The sequence below is a fragment of the Lynx rufus genome, unplaced genomic scaffold (genome assembly GCF_022079265.1).
Source record: "Lynx rufus isolate CCGP_SWC_20201006 ecotype Redwood Valley unplaced genomic scaffold, mLynRuf1.p SCAF_2, whole genome shotgun sequence".
In the NCBI taxonomy this organism is placed as follows: domain Eukaryota; kingdom Metazoa; phylum Chordata; class Mammalia; order Carnivora; family Felidae; genus Lynx; species Lynx rufus.
The window spans coordinates 181468954-181490516 of NW_025814834.1; the positions used below are offsets into that span (position 1 = coordinate 181468954).

The 21563-nt window shown below is 48.7% G+C and overlaps 1 protein-coding gene across 2 annotated transcripts in view; it reads left to right on the top strand.

The window, feature by feature from the left end:
* Positions 1-21130, top strand: part of TTC39A (tetratricopeptide repeat domain 39A) — a 40913-nt gene extending 19783 nt beyond the window's left edge. The window contains exons 6-18 of one of the 2 annotated variants that reach the window (XM_047082696.1): positions 1351-1415; positions 3434-3533; positions 4840-4905; positions 6809-6917; positions 7438-7505; positions 7589-7648; positions 8535-8696; positions 13280-13371; positions 15531-15651; positions 17657-17828; positions 18233-18347; positions 19442-19558; positions 20092-21130. In XM_047082696.1, coding sequence (XP_046938652.1) covers positions 1351-1415; positions 3434-3533; positions 4840-4905; positions 6809-6917; positions 7438-7505; positions 7589-7648; positions 8535-8696; positions 13280-13371; positions 15531-15651; positions 17657-17828; positions 18233-18347; positions 19442-19558; positions 20092-20215 — 1371 coding nt within the window. In that variant the 3' untranslated portion in view covers positions 20216-21130. Of the gene's footprint in view, positions 1-1350; positions 1416-3433; positions 3534-4839; positions 4906-6808; positions 6918-7437; positions 7506-7588; positions 7649-8534; positions 8697-13279; positions 13372-15520; positions 15652-17656; positions 17829-18232; positions 18348-19441; positions 19559-20091 lie in introns of those variants that run through there. The other variant, XM_047082697.1, reaches the window with a different exon arrangement.
* Positions 21131-21563: the final 433 nt, after the last annotated feature.

Here is a 21563-nt window from a genome sequence, read left to right on the forward strand (position 1 = left end):
TTCCATCCACTACTAGGATGTGCTTCCACCTCACGACTGCTGTTTTCCTGCTGAGGGTCACGTGGGGTGACCAGCATTAGCACAAAGCCTGCTTTGTACTTGATTCATTCAACAAACAAGTTTGAATGAATCAAACTTGATTCTACGACATACCAGGATTTATGTGTATATTATACGTATGTAGTTTTTACATACCTTACACACATTGCATGTTGTTTTTACATAAATGTACATGTATTGTTAAATCTTCACCACAGGCTTGTAAAGGGGAGGATTAGAGGGGAGTAGCCACTTTCACAGAGTCACATGATTAGCAAATGGCAGAGCTGGGATTTGAATACAGGTCTGGTTGCTTGGAGCCTGTGTGTTGGGGTAGACAGGCACATAAGAATTTTATTGGGGTACTGTTTACTTTTGTTAGCTGTCCTCCCTTTTTGTACCTCACAGAATTAGATAATCCTAGTTCTTCATTAGGATCACTGTTAATAATTGCATTGTGTATGGCCTTTTTTATTCTATTATTACACATAATAAACACCCGTGAATTCCCCCACCTAATTAGAGAACAGAATACTGCTGACGAGTCTTCTACCCACCCTGTCCCCTGCTTCCTTCATGGGGAAACCATTGGCTAGAGTTTTATTATCCCCCAACCTATTTTTTAAAAAACAGTTTTCTCAGCTTCCTATTCATGTGTGAGGAGCATACTGTTACATTTTAGTTAGCTTCAAGTTTCTTAAGGCCTCAAGCTGTGTGGGACTTGCTTTCTTTACCCAACCTTATGTAGTTGTATAATATTCCCTTCTATGGGTATAGCAGTTTGTTCATCCAGTCTCCTGCTGAAGGGCATTGGGGTTGTTTTGGTTCTGTACTCTGTGAAGAGTAGTGCAGTGAACATTCTTGAAGGTAACTCCTGTAGCCCATGTTTGTTCGTTTCTCTAGGGCATACTCATGTACTCCCAGGAGTGGAACTACAAGTGGGCTGTAGGTATTAGTGCTTTAAATTACAAATGTGACAAATAGATGCTTGTTGTAGAAAACACAAATAGTCCAAAACTGAGCATCCTTCTTGCTCTCCCACAACTCCTCTACCTGGAGGAGGCACTGTTAACCACCGGGAGTGCCTCCTCCAGGCCCTGGACATTTTGGAGGTCTTGTTTGGCAAGCAGATCCTCATCTCAAGTCCCAGGGGTTACAGAGGACTGGATTGGCTAACCCCTGAGTGCCGCCCAGAACCCCTCATAGAGCTGGGCCCAAGGTGGGGCAGGCCGGGCCCAGAGCCTTGTATGATCCCTCTCAAGCCTGTGGCTACCCACCCAGCCTGACTCTTAGCGTCTCTCCCTCCTGCAGGATGAGAACATGGTGAGCTTCATCAAGGGTGGCATCAAAGTTCGAAACAGCTACCAGACCTACAAGTGAGTGGGGCTGGTCTGGGGGAGCCTGGGGCGACAGCATCTACTACCCTGTGCCTCTTAGGCTGCTTTGTGGGAGGTAGCACTGGCTGGATGCTGGATGCCTAGAATGCCATGTGACCTCAGGCAGATTTCTGCACCCTCGGGACCTCAGTTTTCCAGAATATTATTTACGTGGTTCCCTGGGTGTATCTGTTCATTTGGTTCCCCTGAGTCTATGCCTGACCCTGGGGAAAATAAGACAGATTCTGCACAAATAGCTTGATGAGGTAGAGGCTAGGAGACAGACACAGGAACAGTAATTTTGAGAACAGCAGCAGAACCCCTGCGTATCCACTAAGGCCCAATCCAAATGCCACCTTCCCCATGAAGCCTTCCTTGGACCCCTCTAGTACACAGGGATGGTGTCCACACACACAGCCTCCCCAAGCTGGGAGCTCCCTGAGGGCCAGATCATTTCCATGCCATCTCAGCACTGGGCCAAGCACAGGCTTTGTCTAGGGATAAAAGAAATAAGACTCAGTCCAGAACACTTCTACTCAACATGGCACCACAATTCTTGTCTCTAATTCTAAAATTAAAAAAAAAAAAAAAAAAAAAAAGCTTTGAAAGCCCAGTTTCTTCCCCCAAGTTTGGCATTAAAACTCACTTTCTATTAAAAGTTGAATTGACTTGAGACTACTTATCTTTATTTTCTCCATCTAATGTGACTGTTTCCCTGGAGAGAGATTGTGAGTGTGATTTCAAGGTACCACTGGGATATAACACACCATGTAGTATATGTACACTGCATGGCCTTGTGGGTCTGTGCTGGAATTGTGCTCTGCCCCCTCCAGTCTCTTCAGCTACCAAAGCGATGTTTCCAAAGCACAAACCTTGTCAGGTCACCCCCTTACCAGTTCCCGACACTCCTCTTGCTTTTAGGATAAAGTCCCGAGTCATTCCGGGAGCTCCTCCTAGCCCTCCCAGCAACAGCTTCCACCCCACTCTGCCTCAAACACTTGTGCCTTCCCTCAGTTTTTCAGACATGGTGAGCTCATTCCTACTTCAGGGATTTTGGACATGCTTGTATCTCTGCTGGGAACACTCTTTCTGTGCCAGGCTAACCATCCCATCCCTAGGGTTTCAGCTCAAGTGTCAGCTTCTCAGGGAAACCTTCCCTGAACCCCAGACTGGGTAAAACCCCAGGAGTCTTCTCCTTTGAAGCCTCCCTCCACCCCCACAGTGACTTGATGGTGGGGGCGGGGGAGGATCTGTTCCCTAGAGTGGGAGAGTTGTGATGGCACAACAGCACTTGGTGGCTTTGCTTCTAGCTGTCGTCCAGTGCCTGACACAGGGAGCCCTCAGTCAGTGTTTGATGATTGAAAGGCTTCAAGATGCTCATGGCCTGGGAAAGAGGCAGGCACATCTTTAAAGCTTCTGTCCTGCCCAAGACGGGCTGGGATATGGACTCTGTGCAATTGATGACCAGGAAAAAGAAGGGTGGATTTCAACCAAGAGACCCCAGGTAGACTTCCTGAAGGAGGGGGTGTTATAGTTAGCCCAGTGGCTCTTCACTGGGACATTTGGCAATATTCAGAGACATTTTGGTTGTGACAACCTGGGGGGAGGTTACGTCTGGCATCTAGTGGGTGGAGGCCAAGGATGCTGCCAAACATCCTATGATATACAGTTAGCCCCCTCCTTACCTGAAGAAAGAATTTATCCAGCCTAAAATGTCAGTAGTGCCAAAGTTGAGAAATTGTTCTAGACAGAATGAAGAGCATGTGAAAATGCTTAGATGCTGAACAAGGCAAGTGTGCTGGGGCTGATAAAGCTGACGCTCAGGGGCAAGGACTATGTTATTAGGCAGACGGGGTCAGAAATTCCTTGAATGTCAGCTCTCTGATTGTCAGAACTGTTATCAGTCTACCACCAGGGAGTTCTGAGATCAGCTGGGAGTGGGGGACAACCTTAGTCCCAGCTGGAATGGGACCTAGCCACTGTTATGTGGCTGAAAAGGACTTTGCCTGTCTCCACAGGGAGCTGGACAGCCTCGTGCAGTCCTCACAATACTGTAAGGGAGAGAACCACAGGCATTTTGAAGGAGGGGTGAAGCTCGGCGTGGGAGCCTTCAACCTGGTGAGTGGGAATTCACCTTCACATGGTCTCTGCTGGCCTACCATGCTGGGCGCTGAGCTGATCCTGGGACCTAGTGATAAAGCAGATGCATTGCCAATGTCATGGGGAGCTCAGAGCTGGGATGGAGGTGGGGTGGAGGTGCTTCAGAGTCTCTCTGTGCATTTCTTCCCAAGTCAAGTTGAAAGCTTGAAATGCACCATGGTGGCAGTATTTATAGGACCAGAAAAAGACAAACACAATAAATCAGGGCCTTTTCCATCCTGGAGAGCTGGTGGTTAAACATTGACCAGTAGTGGGGAGGGAGACAGGTCTGGAAGCAGCAGGCAACCTGCAGGGACAGAGCCAAGACCCCTTCCTGGAGGAGCTGGGGAAGGTTTCAAGGAGCGAGGAGTATCTGAGCTGGATCTTGAAGGATCTATAGGTGGGGAAGGGCATCCTAGGCAGAAGGAATGTGAGAGAGGCTCTGAGCCTACTCCTGAGAGGAGGAGCTGCTCATTGAAAATTTAGACTCTTGGCCCTGGGTGTCCACAGACCTGTCTAGAAGTGTGTGTGGCAGGGGATGGCTCTCTCCCCTCTAGGCAAAGCCTGTTCCAAGAGCAGGCCTTGGGTGGTGGGGTGTCCCTGCGCCACTCTGGGTTCCAGTTTCCTTGTATGTAAAATGAGAACGGGGATCTTGGCCCAAGTGCTGAGAAGTACAAACGGCAGAGTTCATTGGGTGCTTTAGCAAGTTACAGCTGGACTGTCCTGGGTTTAAGAACTGGCTTCCCCTCTGATGAGCTGTGGGGCCTTAGACATGTCCTGTCACTTATCCATGCCTCTATTTTTCCATCTGTCAAAAGGGGCAGTAATCTTTCTTTGCAGGACTGTTCTGAGGATCAAATGCAATGATGGAGCCCTGGTGCAGAGCAGGGATTCTTTGTAACAACAATAATGGCTAACTATTATGTGCAGGCTCCATTATATGCTTTACATATATTAATTTGATCCATCTTCACAGGACCCCGAGGAGGTAGGGGGCATTATTCCCAGATGAGGAAACTGAGTCATAGAGGGGATATGTAGCTAGCCCAGGGTGACCCAGTGGGCATGGTGAAATTAGGATTTAGACACAGTCTGCTTCTAATTGTCACACTGTAGTGCTTCTCTATCTAGGGAAGTTGGCTTTATGGGAAACCTGGGGCTTTCTTGTGGGCATTCTGGAGATAGGTTCTACTCCCCCAGGATTACCCCCAGGACTCTGGGGGCTTGGGGAGTAGGAGGGACAGCTCCAGCCCCTCCACAGGCCCACCTGCCTCTGTTCCTGCAGACGCTGTCCATGCTTCCTACCAGGATCCTGCGGCTGCTGGAGTTTGTGGGGTTTTCAGGAAACAAGGTAACCACCTGACTTCTGGGACCTCTGAGTGGCTCAGCTGAACAGGGTGAGGCAGAGGGGCTGCAGGATCTGTGTGCCAGTAATGGCACAGCACCCCTCAGTATGTGGCCCTGGACAAGGCCTAGGCCTTTCTGAGTTTCAGTCTCCTTTCCAATCAGATGGGGCCAGTGATACCTGCCTGGCCTCACACAGGGTGAAGAGGCTCTAGGGTAAGGGTGGGTATGAAGGGCAGCTTCGTGCAGTGGTCTGGAATCATGTTCTCTGAGCCTGACCGGTGTCAGGATCCTGGTCCTCCTCCCTTTGGAAGACCTTAAGCAGGTTCTTTCCCTTGGGACCATTTTCTTGTGTGGGAAATGGCTGAGGGAAGCCCTGCAGACCTTGAGGGCAGAAACCAGAGGACTGAAGCACCCAGAGGCTTTGCTAAGGGCAGGAGTCTAAGTACTAGGTAGCAGATCAGGGGGAGCTCCCTGGTGGAGCAGGCCCCATGTGGCAGAAGGAACAATGGCCTGGAAGTTAGGAGCCTTGGGTCATTCCAGCCTCATCTCCTTCTCCTTGTGATTTAGAGCAAAAGCCAACTTCCTCTGGGCCTTTTTTGGGTGTAACAAGGGACTTTTTTTTTTTTTTTTTTTTTTGACTGATCACTGCCTCTCAACTTGAACTTCCTCTGACCTTTCCTGATTTTTGCCATGTCTGCAGACCTCTGTGTTATTATTTATGTATTATTCTTCCCAAAAATGGTTCATATTTTTTATGTAAGTTTATCTAAAGGAAACATTACTACATAGAAAACCCATATTATTTGGCACGATAAGAACATAATCATAGATATAGTGAGGGCCAAGCAATCTTGCAAAAGCAGGTTGTATGATCTGTAGAGGCTGTTTTCCTGTGAGAAGAGGTTTTTAGAGCGACAGGGATGTTGAACGCACACCAGCACGGGACTGAGGCTTTCTCCCTGATGCCATGAAGACAGAGAATTGAGAGGGGAAGACCCTTACGTGGGACTCTATGCCTCATGTCTGTCTGGAGACCTTTAAAATCTTGGTTGCCATCTGTGGTCCATGGCCCCGGTCTGGGGAAACAGTAGCCAGAGGCTCTGAAGGTCCCTTTTAGTTTTGTTTTCTTAAGAAGGCCGTTGGGTCACGAGAAGGATTTCAGGATGATGACAGGAGGGAAGAGGATGAGAAAGGCCAAGGGGTGGGATAATGTGGCCTGCCTGGCCAGGAGGAGAGGGAGGCGGTGTCAGAGTGTGAGGGCCCTCAGGCACCAGCTCTGGCTTTGTCTTATCCTAAAGGCAAGGAAGCTTTGGAGGGTTTGAGGTAAGGGTGAGGTAAGTCAGATTTGTGTATTAGAAAGAACAAGAACACCCTGGAGAACAGACAGGATGGGCAGAGACTACAGAAAGGGATACAAGTGGAATCTGGCTTCTCCTCTTCCCCAGCCAGGCTCTAGAGTCTTCTTGTCCAGGAAGCCTTCCCAGACTGCAGTCATCTTGGCCCCATCTATGCCCTGAGACTGTGGTTAGGATTATTTGCCTAAATGGAATCTGGCCTCCTCCTCCTCCCCCACCAGGGGTTGCTCAGGGGCTCAGTACCCACCATGGGGGCAAGCAGGTGAACAAAGGCAGGAACGGGGAAGGGGCTGTTGCAGAAATAGGGAACACCTGGACCCAAGCCTCTGCCCTGGCCTTGGCAGCAGTGTCCCCTGCCCCCCAGGAAGGCTGCTGAGGCCCCTAGAGGAGGCCTGGCCATCAGGATTCCAGATGTGTCTGGAGTCCGGCGCTGTCCCCTCCCATTACCCCCCCACCCCCGTTCCAGCAGCACTGCCCTCAAGGCTGTCCAGCCACCTCCCAGGCCCCTGCCCACGCTGGGGCTGGCCTCAGCCTGTCGGTCTCTTCCCTCAGGACTACGGGCTGCTGCAGCTGGAGGAGGGCGCATCTGGGCACAGCTTCCGTGCTGTGCTCTGTGTCATGCTGCTGCTCTGCTACCACACCTTCCTCACCTTTGTGCTCGGTAGGTGTGCCTCCTGGGCAAAAGCTGGGGCTTCTGGGATTTGGTTGGCTCTAAGGGCAGGGGATGAGATGGCAAGGGATTGCAGACCCTGCTTGGGTCCACAAGACTGGGGATGGGGCGCTGACACCAGAATCAACAGAGCCACATCAGCTGTCTTCGGGCCTGGCTTGCTGACCACTCACTTCCTCACAATGTGACCAGGTTCCAATTTCATTTTTCTCATCTGTGAAATGGGGATGGCCATGCCCACCTTGTGCAGGGTGTGAGGGCACTGTAGTTAGGTCGTTGGGGTTCTGGGCACCACCTTTGCAGGCATGGCTCTTTGTTATTGAGTCTTGTGATGTCCCAGGATGATATCTGTATCATCTTATTTAATGCTCACATCATCCTGGAGGTAGAAGAATTATCATCCCCATTTCACAGAGAGGGAAATAGAGGCCCTGAGAAGCTCCTAGTGGGTTGCTGGAGGGATTACAAGAGCTGGTGGTGGTGATGTGTATTGTCCCTTCACCTCCTTTAGGTACTGGGAATGTGAACATTGAGGAGGCAGAGAAGCTCCTGAACCCCTACCTGAAGCGATATCCTAAGGTGAGCCCCTGCTTCCTGCTGCAACACCCCCAGCCAATGTGTGCCTTGTGGACCCACACAGACCCACGTGCGTGTCATTGCAGGGCGCCATCTTCCTGTTCTTTGCGGGGCGGATTGAAGCCATTAAAGGCAATGTTGACACAGTGAGTAATGGAGGTCTGGGCCAGTGCTGGTGACTCCTTGGGGTCTCCCAGACCAGTAAGCAGACAGACACAGACACAGACACACTAGAGACAGGGCAGACTGGGAGGAGTGCTCCAAGGGAGAACCAACAAGACAGCAGGGTAGGAGAAGCAATTCTGAATGAGACAGTCTAGGAAGATGAGGGAGGAGGTGGCATTTGTGGTGAGTAGGATCTGGCAAGGAGCTGTAAGACTGCAGCTCCCTGCAGAGGGAGGTCCTTGAGTGAGGCAGAGTGGTGGGAAGGCCTACTCAGGGCATGACGATGGGCACTGTGAATGGCACAGTAGTGGTGCCAGGGTGTGAGATTGGCACCTTGGTGGCCTGGCTAAGGAGTCTGGACTCCATAGGTGGGACGGAGCCAATGAAGGGGTTAGAGGGGGAGGGTCATGGGTCTGGCAGAATACCCAGGAGGGACTGTTACAGTGTGGCGTTCTGGGGTCTCCAGCTGGCCCTGGATCTGATTCCTCAAGCAGAAGGACAGATGCCCTAGGTCCAGTTCCTTTCATGAGAGCTACTGGAAACTTTGGAGTCTGCTCTGAGGCGCAGACATTATTATGCTGCTTTAATATTAATAACTTTCCACTGCCTCCTATCCTTCCATTATAGCTCTATCCCATCCTTTCATTTTGTGCTGAAAGACTAGAGTCCCAGAGTTGGGCAGGAAGTGAGACTTAGTGGGTAGAACTAGGACTGGAGCCCAGAATTGTCCCATCTCCCCAGTGCTGCAGCCTGCCCTCCCTCCCTAAGCCTGGCACAGGGCTAGACTAGACCAGTGGAAAAGGCTGGGTCTTCTATGTGATGTGGTGGGGTGGTGGGGCCATGAGGCTGACCAGCAGGTGCCCACAGGCCATCCAGCGGTTCGAGGAGTGCTGTGAGGCCCAGCAGCACTGGAAGCAGTTCCACCACATGTGCTACTGGGAGCTGATGTGGTGCTTCACCTACAAGGGCCAGTGGAAGATGGCCTACTTCTATGCCGACCTGCTCAGCAAGGAGAACTCCTGGTCTAAGGTGGGCTGACACCAAGTGTTGGGGTCATTGGGGGACCGGGCCAACACAGCCTGGCCATAAGACTCCAGACCATAAGAGCCAAACCCTTAACTGAAACCTGAAAATCAGCTGGAATTTTAAATAGAACCATAAATTCTAATAGGTTGGAAGGAACTAAAGACCATGAGGAGCAGATAAAGTTTAGAACTACAAAGCATCAGTCAACAGTTTTAGTCATAAGGGACAGAAGCATGGCTCACACTGTCTAGGTGAGTGCTGTCCAACAGAATGTTCTATTATGATGGAAATGTTCTATTTCTGCTCTGTCCACTGTGGTAGCCACCAGCCACATGGGCACACTGAGCACCTGCAGTGTGCTAGTGCAACTGGGAAACTGGATGTTTTCAATTTTATTTAATTTTAATTAGTTCAAATTTAAATTTAAAATGTCATACGGGTTTAGTAGCCACTGTATTGGACTATGCAGGTAAAAAACACAAAAGGCTCTTTGGTTCATAGAACTAAACATTCTAGGCACATCTGATTTCAGGTACAGCTGGATCCAGGAATTCAAATTATGTCATTTCAGCTTGGCGTTTTTCCATCTGTGGCTGTGCTCTGCTCTGTGACATCTTTGCTATGCAGGCAGGTTCCCTACATGTGATAGGCAGGGTGGCCAAGGACTGCCTGCTCCTAACTCAATATCTTCCCTTCAGTTTCAACCATAGTCCCACAACAGAGGCTCTTGGGTCTAGCATGGATCACATTTCAGTGCCTGGAAACAGGGGTGGGAAGACTCCTCATGGATCAAGAGTAGAAGGGTGGTTCTCTGGAAAAAAATGAGGTGATGTCCCTATAAAAAGTGTTGGTTTGGGGGGAAGCATTAAAAAGATACCATGAAGGCAAAGTAAAGCAAAGCAGATAGATGTCTACCATAGGTGAAAACTTACAACATTAGGGTAAGTGGTAAAATAAGTACTAGATGTTACCATCATAGTAACGATAGCACAGAATTCTGAACCAAGAGTCAGAATCATAGAGATCATCAGAGAGCGTCCAATCTGGTATTGGCAAATGTATAGAATATGTGTCTCAGTGACCTTAAATCCCTCTCATCCCTCCCCACCTCTGCATGGAAGTCCCTTTTCAGTACCCCTGCCTGGAGACCAAGCTGAAAGGAAATTCTCTAGGTCCGGGGCAGGCAGAGCTGGAGGAGGGAGCAGGCTTTCACTGAGCTCTGTGTGCCCAGCATTTGCCATTTCCTCCACACTACACCCACTGAGGTAGAAGTTACCTGCATTGGACGCACCAGGGACCTGGAGGCCAAGAGAGGGTATGTGACTTTCCTGGCCCACACAGCTATTGGTGACAGACACTGGATTTGAAGACAGTTCTGTGTGATTCAGAGGCCTTTGCTTTCCCCTTGTTCCTTAAGTCCCACGGAGGAGGCCCCTCTTGCCTTGAGGCCACCCTGCTGTTGAAGGTGTACTCTCAGACCCAGCCTTTGTGGGCCTGACATTCATTCCTCTTCACCTCCCACTCCCAATGAGAAAAACAACATCAGGGAAGGAACCTTGTTGAACTGAAGTGACCTAGAAGCCTTCCTATGGTGGAAGGCAGGCAGCTGGGTTCACCTACACAGGGAAGAGGCCTGGGGTGGCCTCACAGCTGCTGTGAGGAGCAGAGAGAGCGCCAGCCTCCCAGGTGTCAAGAAATCTGGACACAAGTCAACTCCATCTCCAGCCTGCTGTGTGACTTTGAGGTGGTTGGTCCCCTTCCCTCTCCATTGTTTCCCTCAGAAGTGTTTTCTGGGAGTGGGCGTTGTAGTGCCTCGAGTTCGGGGCCTCATTCATTCCTAATCTGTAGCATTTGGCCATCAGAGTCCACCAACTTCCAGCTTTAGGTACTTAAGCTTATGGTCACTGCCATATGCACCAGCCCCTCTGCTCTGCATTCCTCTGCCTGAACTGTGCCAAGTCATCCCTGTGGAGCCTTCACTCCTGTGCTCTGCGACAGTGGTGTGCTCAGGGCTATAGTGGGGGAATCCAAGGGAAACTCACAGGCAGCCCTGGGTAGCCCAGCCAAGAGGACAGAGGAGGAGGAATTAGGGTGGCAGAGTGGAGGAAGTGGAGCCAAGAGAACAGCAAGGACAGAGGCTCAGGAGCTAGGGTGCTGCCAAGAGGTTCTGTGTCACCAGGTGAAGAAGGGGTTTGTGGGTGGGAGTGCAGGCGGCTGCAGAGGGATCTCCCCCAGGCCACTGGCTGTAAGCTTCTTGAGGACAAGTACTGTCTGTTTACACAGACCCTGGTAGAGTAATGCAGCAAAATAAATGTGTGGAGTCATTGGGCAATCAGATAAGCCTGGGAGACAGGACTCCCAGCAGGTGAGGCGGCAGTGTGGCTGCATAGCATCCTTTGATAACTTGGATGTCTGTGGGTCTCAGAACTCTAGGTTACTTTATCCATCCTAACTTCTGGTGATTCAGTGAGGGTAAGCTGTTTTGGGTGGCTGAGGGGTAGGAGAAGGCTCTTGGAGGAAGCCCGCGGCTGAGCCTGGTGAGAAGAGAGAGTGGCTTCCCAGGCAGAGGGATGGCACAGGACTGATGGGGAAGGAACGGCACAAGAGGAGCCAGACAAGCAGAGGGCCTTGAGTGGCTGTTAGGCCTTTAGTCTAACAGTGGGGGAGCCCCTGATGTGTGTGGCTTGGATCTGTGCTCTAAGAAATCCCTCCTGCAGTTGCTGGCACCCCATGTGCCGGGTCGAAGACATCCAGCAGTGAACAGAGCAAAGACCCCTCCATCTCAAGGCTCATATTCTAGTGGGAAGAGGGACAAGAAACACACAAATAGATGTGCAGTGTAATATGTCAGGCTGGTATGTGTAGTAAAGAAAAATCAGGCAAGGCCTGTCTGAGAAGACACCAGAATGAAGTGCAGGAGAAAGCTATGTGGGTATCTTAATGAGGAGCATTCCAGGCCAAGGACACTGAAAATGCAAGCATGAGGGAGGGGGAAGCTGAGTGTGTTTGATATGTTCTGGAAACAGCCCCGGGGCCATTGTGGCTAGTGATGTGTGTGAGGGGGAAACAACAGGAGATAAAGTTGGAGAGGAAACTGAGGAAGATAGGGTAAGGGCTCATAGTCCATTGACAGGGAGTCTGGATTTTATCCTAAGCATGATGGGATATGAAGATTTCAAAGAGGGACTGACATGATCTGACTTTAAAATATCAGAGTGGCAATGGGGTGGACATGGCTTGCAGGGACAGGGGTGGGAGCAAGGAGATGGGTTAGGAGACCGTATGGACAAGGGCAGTAGAAAGACATCCCTGGTGGCTTGGAGCAGGGACCCAAGGTGGAGGCTGGTTGCAGTAAGTGGGATTCAAGAGCTATAGGAGGTAAGATCATCATGACTTGGTGACTCAGTTCCAGGGCAGAAAGGGAGAAGGTAGGGATGACACCAGGTTAAAGACAGGATGGGCAACAGTTTCAGAGGGGGTAGATTCTTCCCATACCCCCTCAAAGACCAGCCTTTCCTCATTTTTTGAAGGGTGGATGAAAGTGTGGAGGGCAGAGTGCAACTGGGAGTAACCCTGGCTTCAGCCTGGGAGGTGCCCCTGGTGGAGGCTGCTTTCTGCCTTCTCCTGAGACTAGACTCCAGGATGTTCTCCCTTTCCTTCTCCACCCCCTACACTTCTTTGTAGACCACCCGCAGGTACTTCCTCAACAGCCCCAGCTAGCAGGAGCTGAGGTTCAAGGCTTGGCCACTGGAGGGCAGTACAGAACCAGGTTCCTCTGGTGTTGGACTTCTGGGGAAGGAATGTATCTGGAGGTGGGGATAGGGGTCTCTGCACAACTGCACCTTCCCTGTCTGGGTTGGCTGTGGATCCAGTGGGCAAGGCCCTTAAAGCCACACACACTTAGCATCATTTCCAGCTCTGCTGCTGCCCCCTCCCCCCCATAAGTTCTGCAGTCCCAGGAAGCAGAGGCGAGGTACAGATTCCTTTCTAACATGGTCTTTTGAATCCTGTAGGGTGGTGTATGTACAGTGCCTGGCACACAGAAAGGCAGGGACCCTGAGCCGACCCCTGACACACTCTTGCAGCCTCACATCTCTTTTACACATTCTATGATTTATGCTATTTATGCTATGATTTATGCTTCTTACTACACATCTCTGCCCCTCCCTGGATTTGCTGAGGCTGTTGCCCTTGCCTGAAAGGTCGTTTTTCAGATCTCTGTGAATCTTCCCACTGGTTCTCAGGGGTCCAATCTAAAGTAATTGCTTCCCCAAAGCTCTTACTGTCCTCTTTGTATATCTATCCTTGCCTCAGCACTGCCCTGCCCTGCCCTGCACATCCACTAGTTGCTTGAGTCCTTCTCTCCACTGCTTCAGAGGGAGGGCAGCTACTTTAAGTAGACATGGGCCTTTCCTGGACTTAGCTCCCAGCTCAAGTCCTCAAGGTACTTCAGCTTCCTTACCCTCAGTTTCTCCCCTGGGGCTTGGCTACTGTGCTGGCCTAGTGAGGTCTGAATGAGGTATCTGTGCCAATCTGGGGCTGACTGGAAGGCCGGCTGCTCACACCTGTTGCTCTGCCTTGCACAGGCCACCTACATCTACATGAAGGCCGCCTACCTCAGCATGTTTGGGAAGGAGGATTACAAGCCGTTCGGGGATGATGAAGTGGAGTTGTTTAGGTGGGTCCTACCGACGCACTCTATCCTACGCCTCAGCCACAGCTGCCCTGAGCTGTAGGCACTAGGGAGGGTGGTGGTGGGCTTCTTAATTCCCCTGGCTCTGGGCTCCCTGACCCTCACTCAGGATTCCCCCATGTGCCCCATTCCCTTCCATAACCACCATCTCCTGCTGCTGCTTGTTCCAGCTCTTTGAATCTGTTCAGAGGCCTTTCCCCCCATTTCACGAAAGTGGTTTGTCAACATCTTTTCCACTGAGTCTCTTTCTTCTGGTCAATGGGACAGATGTGGACCCTGCTGTCCAAAGAGGTCAAACAGGATGAAATCCACCCTCTGCCATTTCTTAGCTGTCACTGTGAACCATTTCAGCAGCTATAAAATGGGAATAACAACTTCTGCCTTGCAGAGTTGTTTTGTGAATGAAATAGAGACTATATTTTAAAACCTTGGTGTAAGGCCTGGAGCCACTAAATGTTGGCTGTTTTTCTTAGTCTGTATTGCTATTTGCCTTCTGCGAAGTGTCTAGAGCAGGGCTCAGCCTCAGCAGGCTGAGGATGGAGCCTAGGGCCTTCTTCTGGCCATGGGTGAGGGTTGACCCTAATTTGCAGACCTGGAAGTTGTGGTAACCTGAGCTTTCAGCTACTGTTGTCACAGTCGTAGGGTGTTTATCATTTATCCAGTGCCTCCACTTCTCAATCTCATAACTCTTCCAGAAAGCCTGTGAGGTTAAGTATCTGTGGGGAGGAAGGATCATTTTTTTACCCTCTACTTTTTTAGGTTCTTAGCTAGAGACTGGCTGAGACCACCGCCCCCCCCCACCCCCCATTAATAAAAGATTAACAAGAGAAAAATAAACCAGAGTTTAATAACATGTATACCTCCTATACACATGGAGAGACCCAGTTTTTCTGGAAAAACAGTAACTGAAATCGCCCAAACCATCTCCAGCTAAAGATAAAAGATGTTGGAGACAGGGAGCCAGTTATGGGAGGTTTCCAGGCAAAGCACAGTAAAGGAGGGATAAGGTTGTTATGCAGATTTAAGTCTCTGCCTCCTTTAAGAGTTTCTAGGGCTTTTCCTCCTCTTCCAGGTACAGAGGAGATGCCCCTACAAATGGAGGTCTCCCTTATAAATGTTATTGTCTCGGGCCCCTGGGTGGCTCACTAGGTTGAACATCCAAGTGTCCGACTTCAGCTCAGGTCATGATCTTATGGTTTGTGAGTTTGAGCCCAGCCCCATGCCTGGCTCTGTGCTGACAGCTCAGATCCTGGAACCTGCTTCAGATAGTGTCTCCCTTTTCTTTGCTCCTCCCTCCACTCACTCGTGCATGTGCTTTCTCTCAAAAATAAACATTAAAATTAAAAAAAAAAACAATGTCTCTTGCAAAAAAGAAATTTCTACTCGGTTTTCAGAGCTTTTCCTATATCTGCTGTCTCTTAATCAGCCTAAAATAATCCTTATGTCACACAGGCATATTCTGGGGTAACAAATTCTACTCCCCTTCATATCATTATCTCCAATTAGAGATGAGAAAACTGGGGCCCAGAGAGGTTCCATAGTGAATAAGCAGGGGAGGTGTTTGGCAGGGAAGTCACAACTAGATCCAGCTGTTTCCTGGGCCTGGATGGCTCAAGCCTGAGGGTCACAGCCACGCCCAGTGCCTGTGGCACAAATCAGGAGTGTGGGATGGAGCTGAATGGGTGAGGTTTCCCCCGCCCACCCCCCCCCATGTGGAGGCTTGCCCAGCTGCACACATTTTATTCTGCCTTTGGAAACAGCTGAGGCCACAACTCACGTGGCAGGACTTAATTAAAGGTTTGAGCTGTGTGGTCTTGGGCAGGTCCTTCCCTTTCTCTGGGTATTAGTCTTCCCTGTGAAACTGGGGTCAGGCTTCTCTGGCCTTCTGGAAATGAGGCTTGGGAGTGGTGAGACAACTCGCAAAGCAGGCCTGGGGAGTTTGCTGACATTCTCATGTCTGCCAGCTGATGTGGAGGAGGCCCCTTGCCTAGCCTCAGGAAGTGGGCAGGCCATAGCCACAGGCTGAGTCCAACACTATCCTATAAACTTGGGGAACCAAAGCCCAGAGAGGAGCGAAGCAGAGGCTGGGCAGGTTGAGGATCTCGGTCCTTAGTTTTTTCTCACCCTCCTCATCTCTTTCACAGAGCAGTGCCAGGCTTGAAGCTCAAGATTGCTGGGAAATCTCTACCTACAGAGAAGTTTGCCATCCGGAAGTCCAGACGCTACCTCTCTCCCAAACCAATCTCGTTGCCAATCCCTGCTCTGGTAAGTAGGAAGGTCTTGACTGTCTCTGCACTTGTTTGGGATTGTGGGGATTATCTGAGAGCCAGAGATACAGCTATGGCAAGGGGGAAGTGGATGAGGAAGCAAGACCTTCATACCTCAGGGGCCTGGAAAGGATTTCAGTTTATCTGAGACTGTTAGGGAAGCATACAAATGAGTCTGAGCCATCCCTTGCCTGAGAAAGTACTGGTCTGGTGGGGCTAGGGAAACAGGTGAGCAGGCTTCAGATGCCTCAAGATCAAAGAGCAGGTTCACACCCCTGTGCCCAGGCAGGGGCATCACTCAGCTGTTTCTGTTCCCACCCAGTCTGTTTCAGTCTTGTCACATGATGATAATTGTTTACACTGTCCCCCTCACTGGACCAAGCTTTTGAGGCCTGGGACCGTGTTCTGTTCGCCTCTGAAATAACAATAGCTGACGGTATTATTGGGCACTTGCTGTGTGATCAAGGCTCTTTACACCCCTTGCCTCATTTGGTCCTTAAAACAACTCAGAGTAGGTGCTGGTGTTATCCTCATTTTAGAAATGGGGATAATGCCTAATAGATAAGTAGAAAGATGTCTAATAAATAGATATAAATATAAAAATAACTTGTCCAGGTCACACAGCTAGTGAGTTGGGAATTAGAATTTAAATCTAGAATGGTTCCAGAGCCTATATTCTGAACCAGTGTTGTATGATGCTAATTCCAAGCATGATCTGAGCTGGCATCAGAAGTTTCCAGCTTGTTAAAAGAGTGTTGTTTAAATACTAAGGTAACCCGAAAAGTAGAAAGGGCACTGCTTTTTTCTGGTCCTGGCTCCACTATTCACTAACAGTGTGACCTTGGATAGGGTTCCCTTTCCCTTAATGTAAAATATATACCTTGCCCATTTCATAGAGCAGTTAAGAGAATTAGCTGATAAAATGTGTTAAGTACTTTATAAATAAAAAAACTGAATATTAATACAGAACTTCTATATCCCGGATATCTTTAAACAAATTTTGAAACTGCTTATAGTTTGAAATGCATAATAAAACTATCATATGGGGGGGGTATGGGAAGGAAAGGAATGGGGAAGCAACTATACCAAAAATTTAGAATTTCCCAAACTGTAATCTGCAAAATGTTTATTTATGCATAGTTTTGTGGATTAAATGTATTCAAGAAAGTCTAAAAAAGTTTATTTGCTGTATATACCTTTTGGAGTCTTTATGTAATAATATGTTGTAAGTCTTCAAGAGTAAGCATGAAGATGATTTTTTCCCTAACTTAACTGGCCACAGGCCTCTTTTTTTTAATGGAATATTTGCTAACTTGGGACCATATAAACCTTTTGAGGAATACTGGTTCTAAACTTAAATTCCATCCCTGGAGTATAACAAGAAACATAATAACATCTTTATAGAACTTTTTGTATACAAATCACTTTCACATCTATTCCCTGGTTTCATAGTTTAGGAAATGCTAACACATTTACTATAAATGAATATTTTAGTATTCTGAGCTTCCTGAGAGTTGAGGCAAAGAAAGGAATCCAGATGTGTTTCATAGTATTTATGAGGGTAACTCAAGCCCAGTGCCTTGGGGGAAAAGAGAAGGTGACACAGTCTTAAGAGCTATTGGAAATCCTGAAGTGCTTAAGTAAATATGGTTCCTCCAATATTTATCCTGCCAGCTGGAACAGGGAGGACTTCCTGGAGAGTGTGGGTCAAGGCCTGGTCCTCAAAGTATGGGGAAAGAGTTTTGACAGAGAGGTTTGGGAAAGAGCTGAACACCCAGGGAAGCCATGAACAGAAGAGTAATTGAAAACTATGTGCAGCTGTGAGCAGAACATCAAGGATATGGGCCCATCTTAAATCCACACTGGTGTAAGGTGAGATCCCAAAAAGTGATGAGGCTCCCTGCCATGATCCCTTCAAGTCCACAACTACATAGGCTGGGCTGAGACTTGGCATAAAAGATTAAAACTATAAGGGCTTTTAATCTGAGCTGCCCATTTTACAGCTGGGGAAACCAAGGCTCCACTGGGGAGGAAACCTGACTGACTTGCTCCCCTACCCTCAGGAAATGATGTACATTTGGAATGGCTACGCTGTGATTGGGAAGCAGCCTGAACTCACAGATGGGATACTTGAGATTATCACCAAAGCTGAAGAGACGCTGGAAAAGGGCCCAGGTGACTACCCTCAAGCCCTTGAACTTGCTAGGCTGAGTCAGACCACAGGTCTTTAAAGTTTCCCTCTACCAAAAATGTCCTTCCTCCTCTATCCAGGTAATGAACCTTTGCCTTTCTAGACTGAGCTTCAGTGGCAGTTTCTCTGAACTGTCCCTTGTCCCCCAAGGTAGGGTCAAGGCCTCCTCTGAGCTCCCACAACCCCTGGGCCTCCTTCAGTCAATCCTAATCTCACTGTACGGTCATTGTCTCAGTATCTGTCTTTACTTCCCAGATGTGAGCTTGCTGAGGACAGGGACCATGTGTATGTTACCTCTCTGTCCCCAGGGACCAGCAGAGTAGGGGCTCCGTGCAGGAACTGTTGCAGAAATAAACAAGCCTGTCTTCCCTCACTCCCCTGTTCTCAGAGAATGAGTACTCAGTGGATGATGAATGCTTGGTGAAGTTGCTGAAAGGCCTCTGTCTGAAATACCTAGGCCGTGTTCAGGAGGCTGAGGAGAACTTCAGGAGCATTTCTTCCAAGTAAGTGCTTCTGAGGCTGCTCCCACTCCAGATGGCCTACTGCTGGGCCCACATCTCCTGGGTAGAATTGGGTTTCTCCTTCCTCACATGCATTCCAGTGCTTGACCCTAGCCTACCCCCATTCACTACACTTTTACTAGTGTCTCTTCTATGCCAGGATTCTTGCTGGGCAGAGATCATTCAGACCTCATCCCCTAGGGCTACCAGATTGCCCAACTACAGGGGTGCATCCACACAAAAGTTTCAGGTGAATGGTGCCTCCTGGAGTTTGTAATTCAATTCCACCTTTGAGGAGCACAAATGTTACAGATAGACAGCTATAGGCAACTCAATCTGGTATGACCAGGGCTATTACAGGAAAGCAGAGAGGACAGCAGGTGCCCTGAGGAGGGACCTATATGTAAAGCAAGATACCAAGAAAGGCTTTCCAGGGACGCCATTTTAACTGGGAAGTTCCATCAGGCAGAGAAAGAAAGGCAGGAGTTTTAAGTAGAGTAGGTACAGCATTCTGCAAAAAAGCCTGGACACAGGAAAAATACCTGAGGTTGGGGTGACAGTGATTAGGTCCTCTGCTGCCTGGGTGAAGTTATAGAGGGAAAAGGTACAGATGAAATAAGGGGGACTAGACTGAGAAAGTCCTGGATGTTTTGCTTACATGGCTAAACATGATCCTGTAGACAGAAGAGATCCAGGAAGGTGACTGGGCAGGGCAGATTTGGGCTTCAAAAGGATATCTCTGGCAGACCAACGAGAGTGAGTCAGAAGGGCCGGAATGGAGACCATAGACTTCCCAATTTAGTAAATCATTTAACCTGGACAAAGGGCATTGGGGACAGAGGCAGGCATGGGCAATACGTGGCATGAGCCAGAAGTTGTTAGGGAATTGGGGCTCTAGGTGCAGAGGACTGGAAGCCTCTGCGGTGGATCTTAAGCCTTTCTGTGGCTATGAAGGGAAACCTCCTCCAACCAGAATTCATTATCAGGAACCCTCACTTGAGGGCATGGATTAGATCCTCCTTCTGGGGGAAGGCTCAAGAACCTATAGGATGTCTCAAGGGCAGAGCCTATAAGACATGTCCTCCTCTGTCCCACAGTGAAAAGAAGATTAAGTATGACCACTACTTGATCCCAAATGCCCTGCTGGAGCTGGCCCTGCTATTCATGGAGCAAGGCAGAAACGAAGAGGCTGTCAAACTCTTGGAAACTGCCAAGTAAGGCTGGAGGCTTGAATAGCCTTGGTCTTCCTCCCCCCTCAGGAGCTTCACCCTGGTTGGTGGCAGAGGAGCACAGGAAGCAGGAAGAGAGGGTGCTGGCAAGGGCATTATGGCAGTCCAGAGGCCAGGCCTGTGTCCCTGGGTACCCAGCTCTCACCTGGTGTAGAAGGCAATTCCCTCATTATCTGCCAGTGAGAATTGGAATCCCAGAAGTAGGGAGTGAATTACCCAGGGTCACAGCACAACTACCTGGTCACACCCAGGTCTCCTGCCTTCCAGCCTCATGGATTTACTTCTTCAAATCATTCCCTCAAGCTTGGGGACTCAACAGGAATAAGACTGGTTCCAGAGGGTGAGGGACTACCCATCCTTTCTGTTAATCCCTACTGGGCAAGGCCCAACTCTTTTAGACAGACCAGGATTTAAGCTTCTAAAAATCTTCCTTGGCCTAGTAGGTTCCTATAGTTCAGATTGAAGGAAAAGTACTTCCTCGAGCAGCCTTTTATGTCTGATTCTCTGGTCTCTTCCAGGCAAAACTACAAGAATTACTCCATGGAGTCAAGGACACATTTTAGAATCCAGGCAGCCATACTCCAAGCCAAGTCTTCCCTAGAGAATGGCAACAGATCCATGGTCTCATCAGTGTCCTTATAGTTTTATGCAGCACTCCCAGGCTGGAAGACAGCTGGACAGAACTGGAAACATTTCAAAAAGATCCCCTCCCCCTGCCCTGCCTTCGGGGTCCACCGGTGCTCCAGTGGGATGGCACAACATTTGTATTCATGCAGAAGAGAAGTCGGCATTTTCACCAGTGTGGCCAAGGGCCTTTACCAAGGACAGAGCAGGTGGAGCCCTCTGCCTGCCCTATCACACATACGGGTACTTGTTTTTCACTGTGATGTTTAAGAGAATGTATGAAGAGTTTACATGTTAGAAATACATTAATGGTATCACAGTTGGCTTAAAAAAAAGTAACCAACCACCTGTAAATCTGTTTTAACCCATTCTAATCTGGAGGTAAATCTATGATGTCCAGGACCAAATTGCTTTTCAAAATTCAGCAAGGTCTCAGCTTCCAGGGCTGAAAGGACCCTTCGGAGGGTCTGTACCTCAAAAGCTTCAAGGCTTCTGAGGGGTGGGCATAGAGGTTGCATACAAACACCCTCTACCTTACGTCTTACACTTCATTTTCATTCCCTTAGTAACTCTCCAATTAAAAAAAATGAAAGTTGTCTCACTAAAAAGACATGTGAGTTCATCTGTAGGAAAAAAATATATTAATATTCACCAGTAAGAAATAGGGGTTGCCCAGGGGGGATGGAAGGGGAGCTGTGTGGCCCTTCTGTCGGGGGGAGGTTCTCAGACACAAGTCTGCATCCTCACTGTATGCCAAACTGAAACAACTGGGAATAATTTACGAAACAAAAATCTTCTGTATTTCACTCCAAGGTACATTTATTTACTGACAGCATTTTTCTTAGAATGGTTATTCTTGGCCTGTTGTATATGTTTTAGATTTTTTTAGTAAGAGAAAAAAGATATTTAATAAAACTTACACAACTTAAGAGATCATGCAACATCTATTTTAGTAAAATATGTTGCTTGAATTCTTGGGCAAGGCAGAAAGTCTCGATCAGAAGCCATGTGGCCCAGGTCTGTTTTATTTAGACAACATGTCTAAAATGTTTTAGAGTAAGTTATTAACATTTAAGAATGGCGAGATTTCACTAAAAATCTGGTTTCTGGCCTCTTATTTAAAAAGAAAATCCAATCTAGCAATACTGGGCTTATCCCTATAAGAAAATAAGGCAACAATCAGTTGGAACTGAGTAGGGACTGCTTTAAACACTTATATTACCCTTCTGGCCCCTAAAAGCATCTGAATTTTCAAACTCTGGGACTGTTACAGGGAGAATTCAAGTTTAGTGACCAAGTTTTACTACTCACAAGCTAATGACAGCATACTTCAACTTAACCATTTCCCTGGAGGGAAAAATCATGT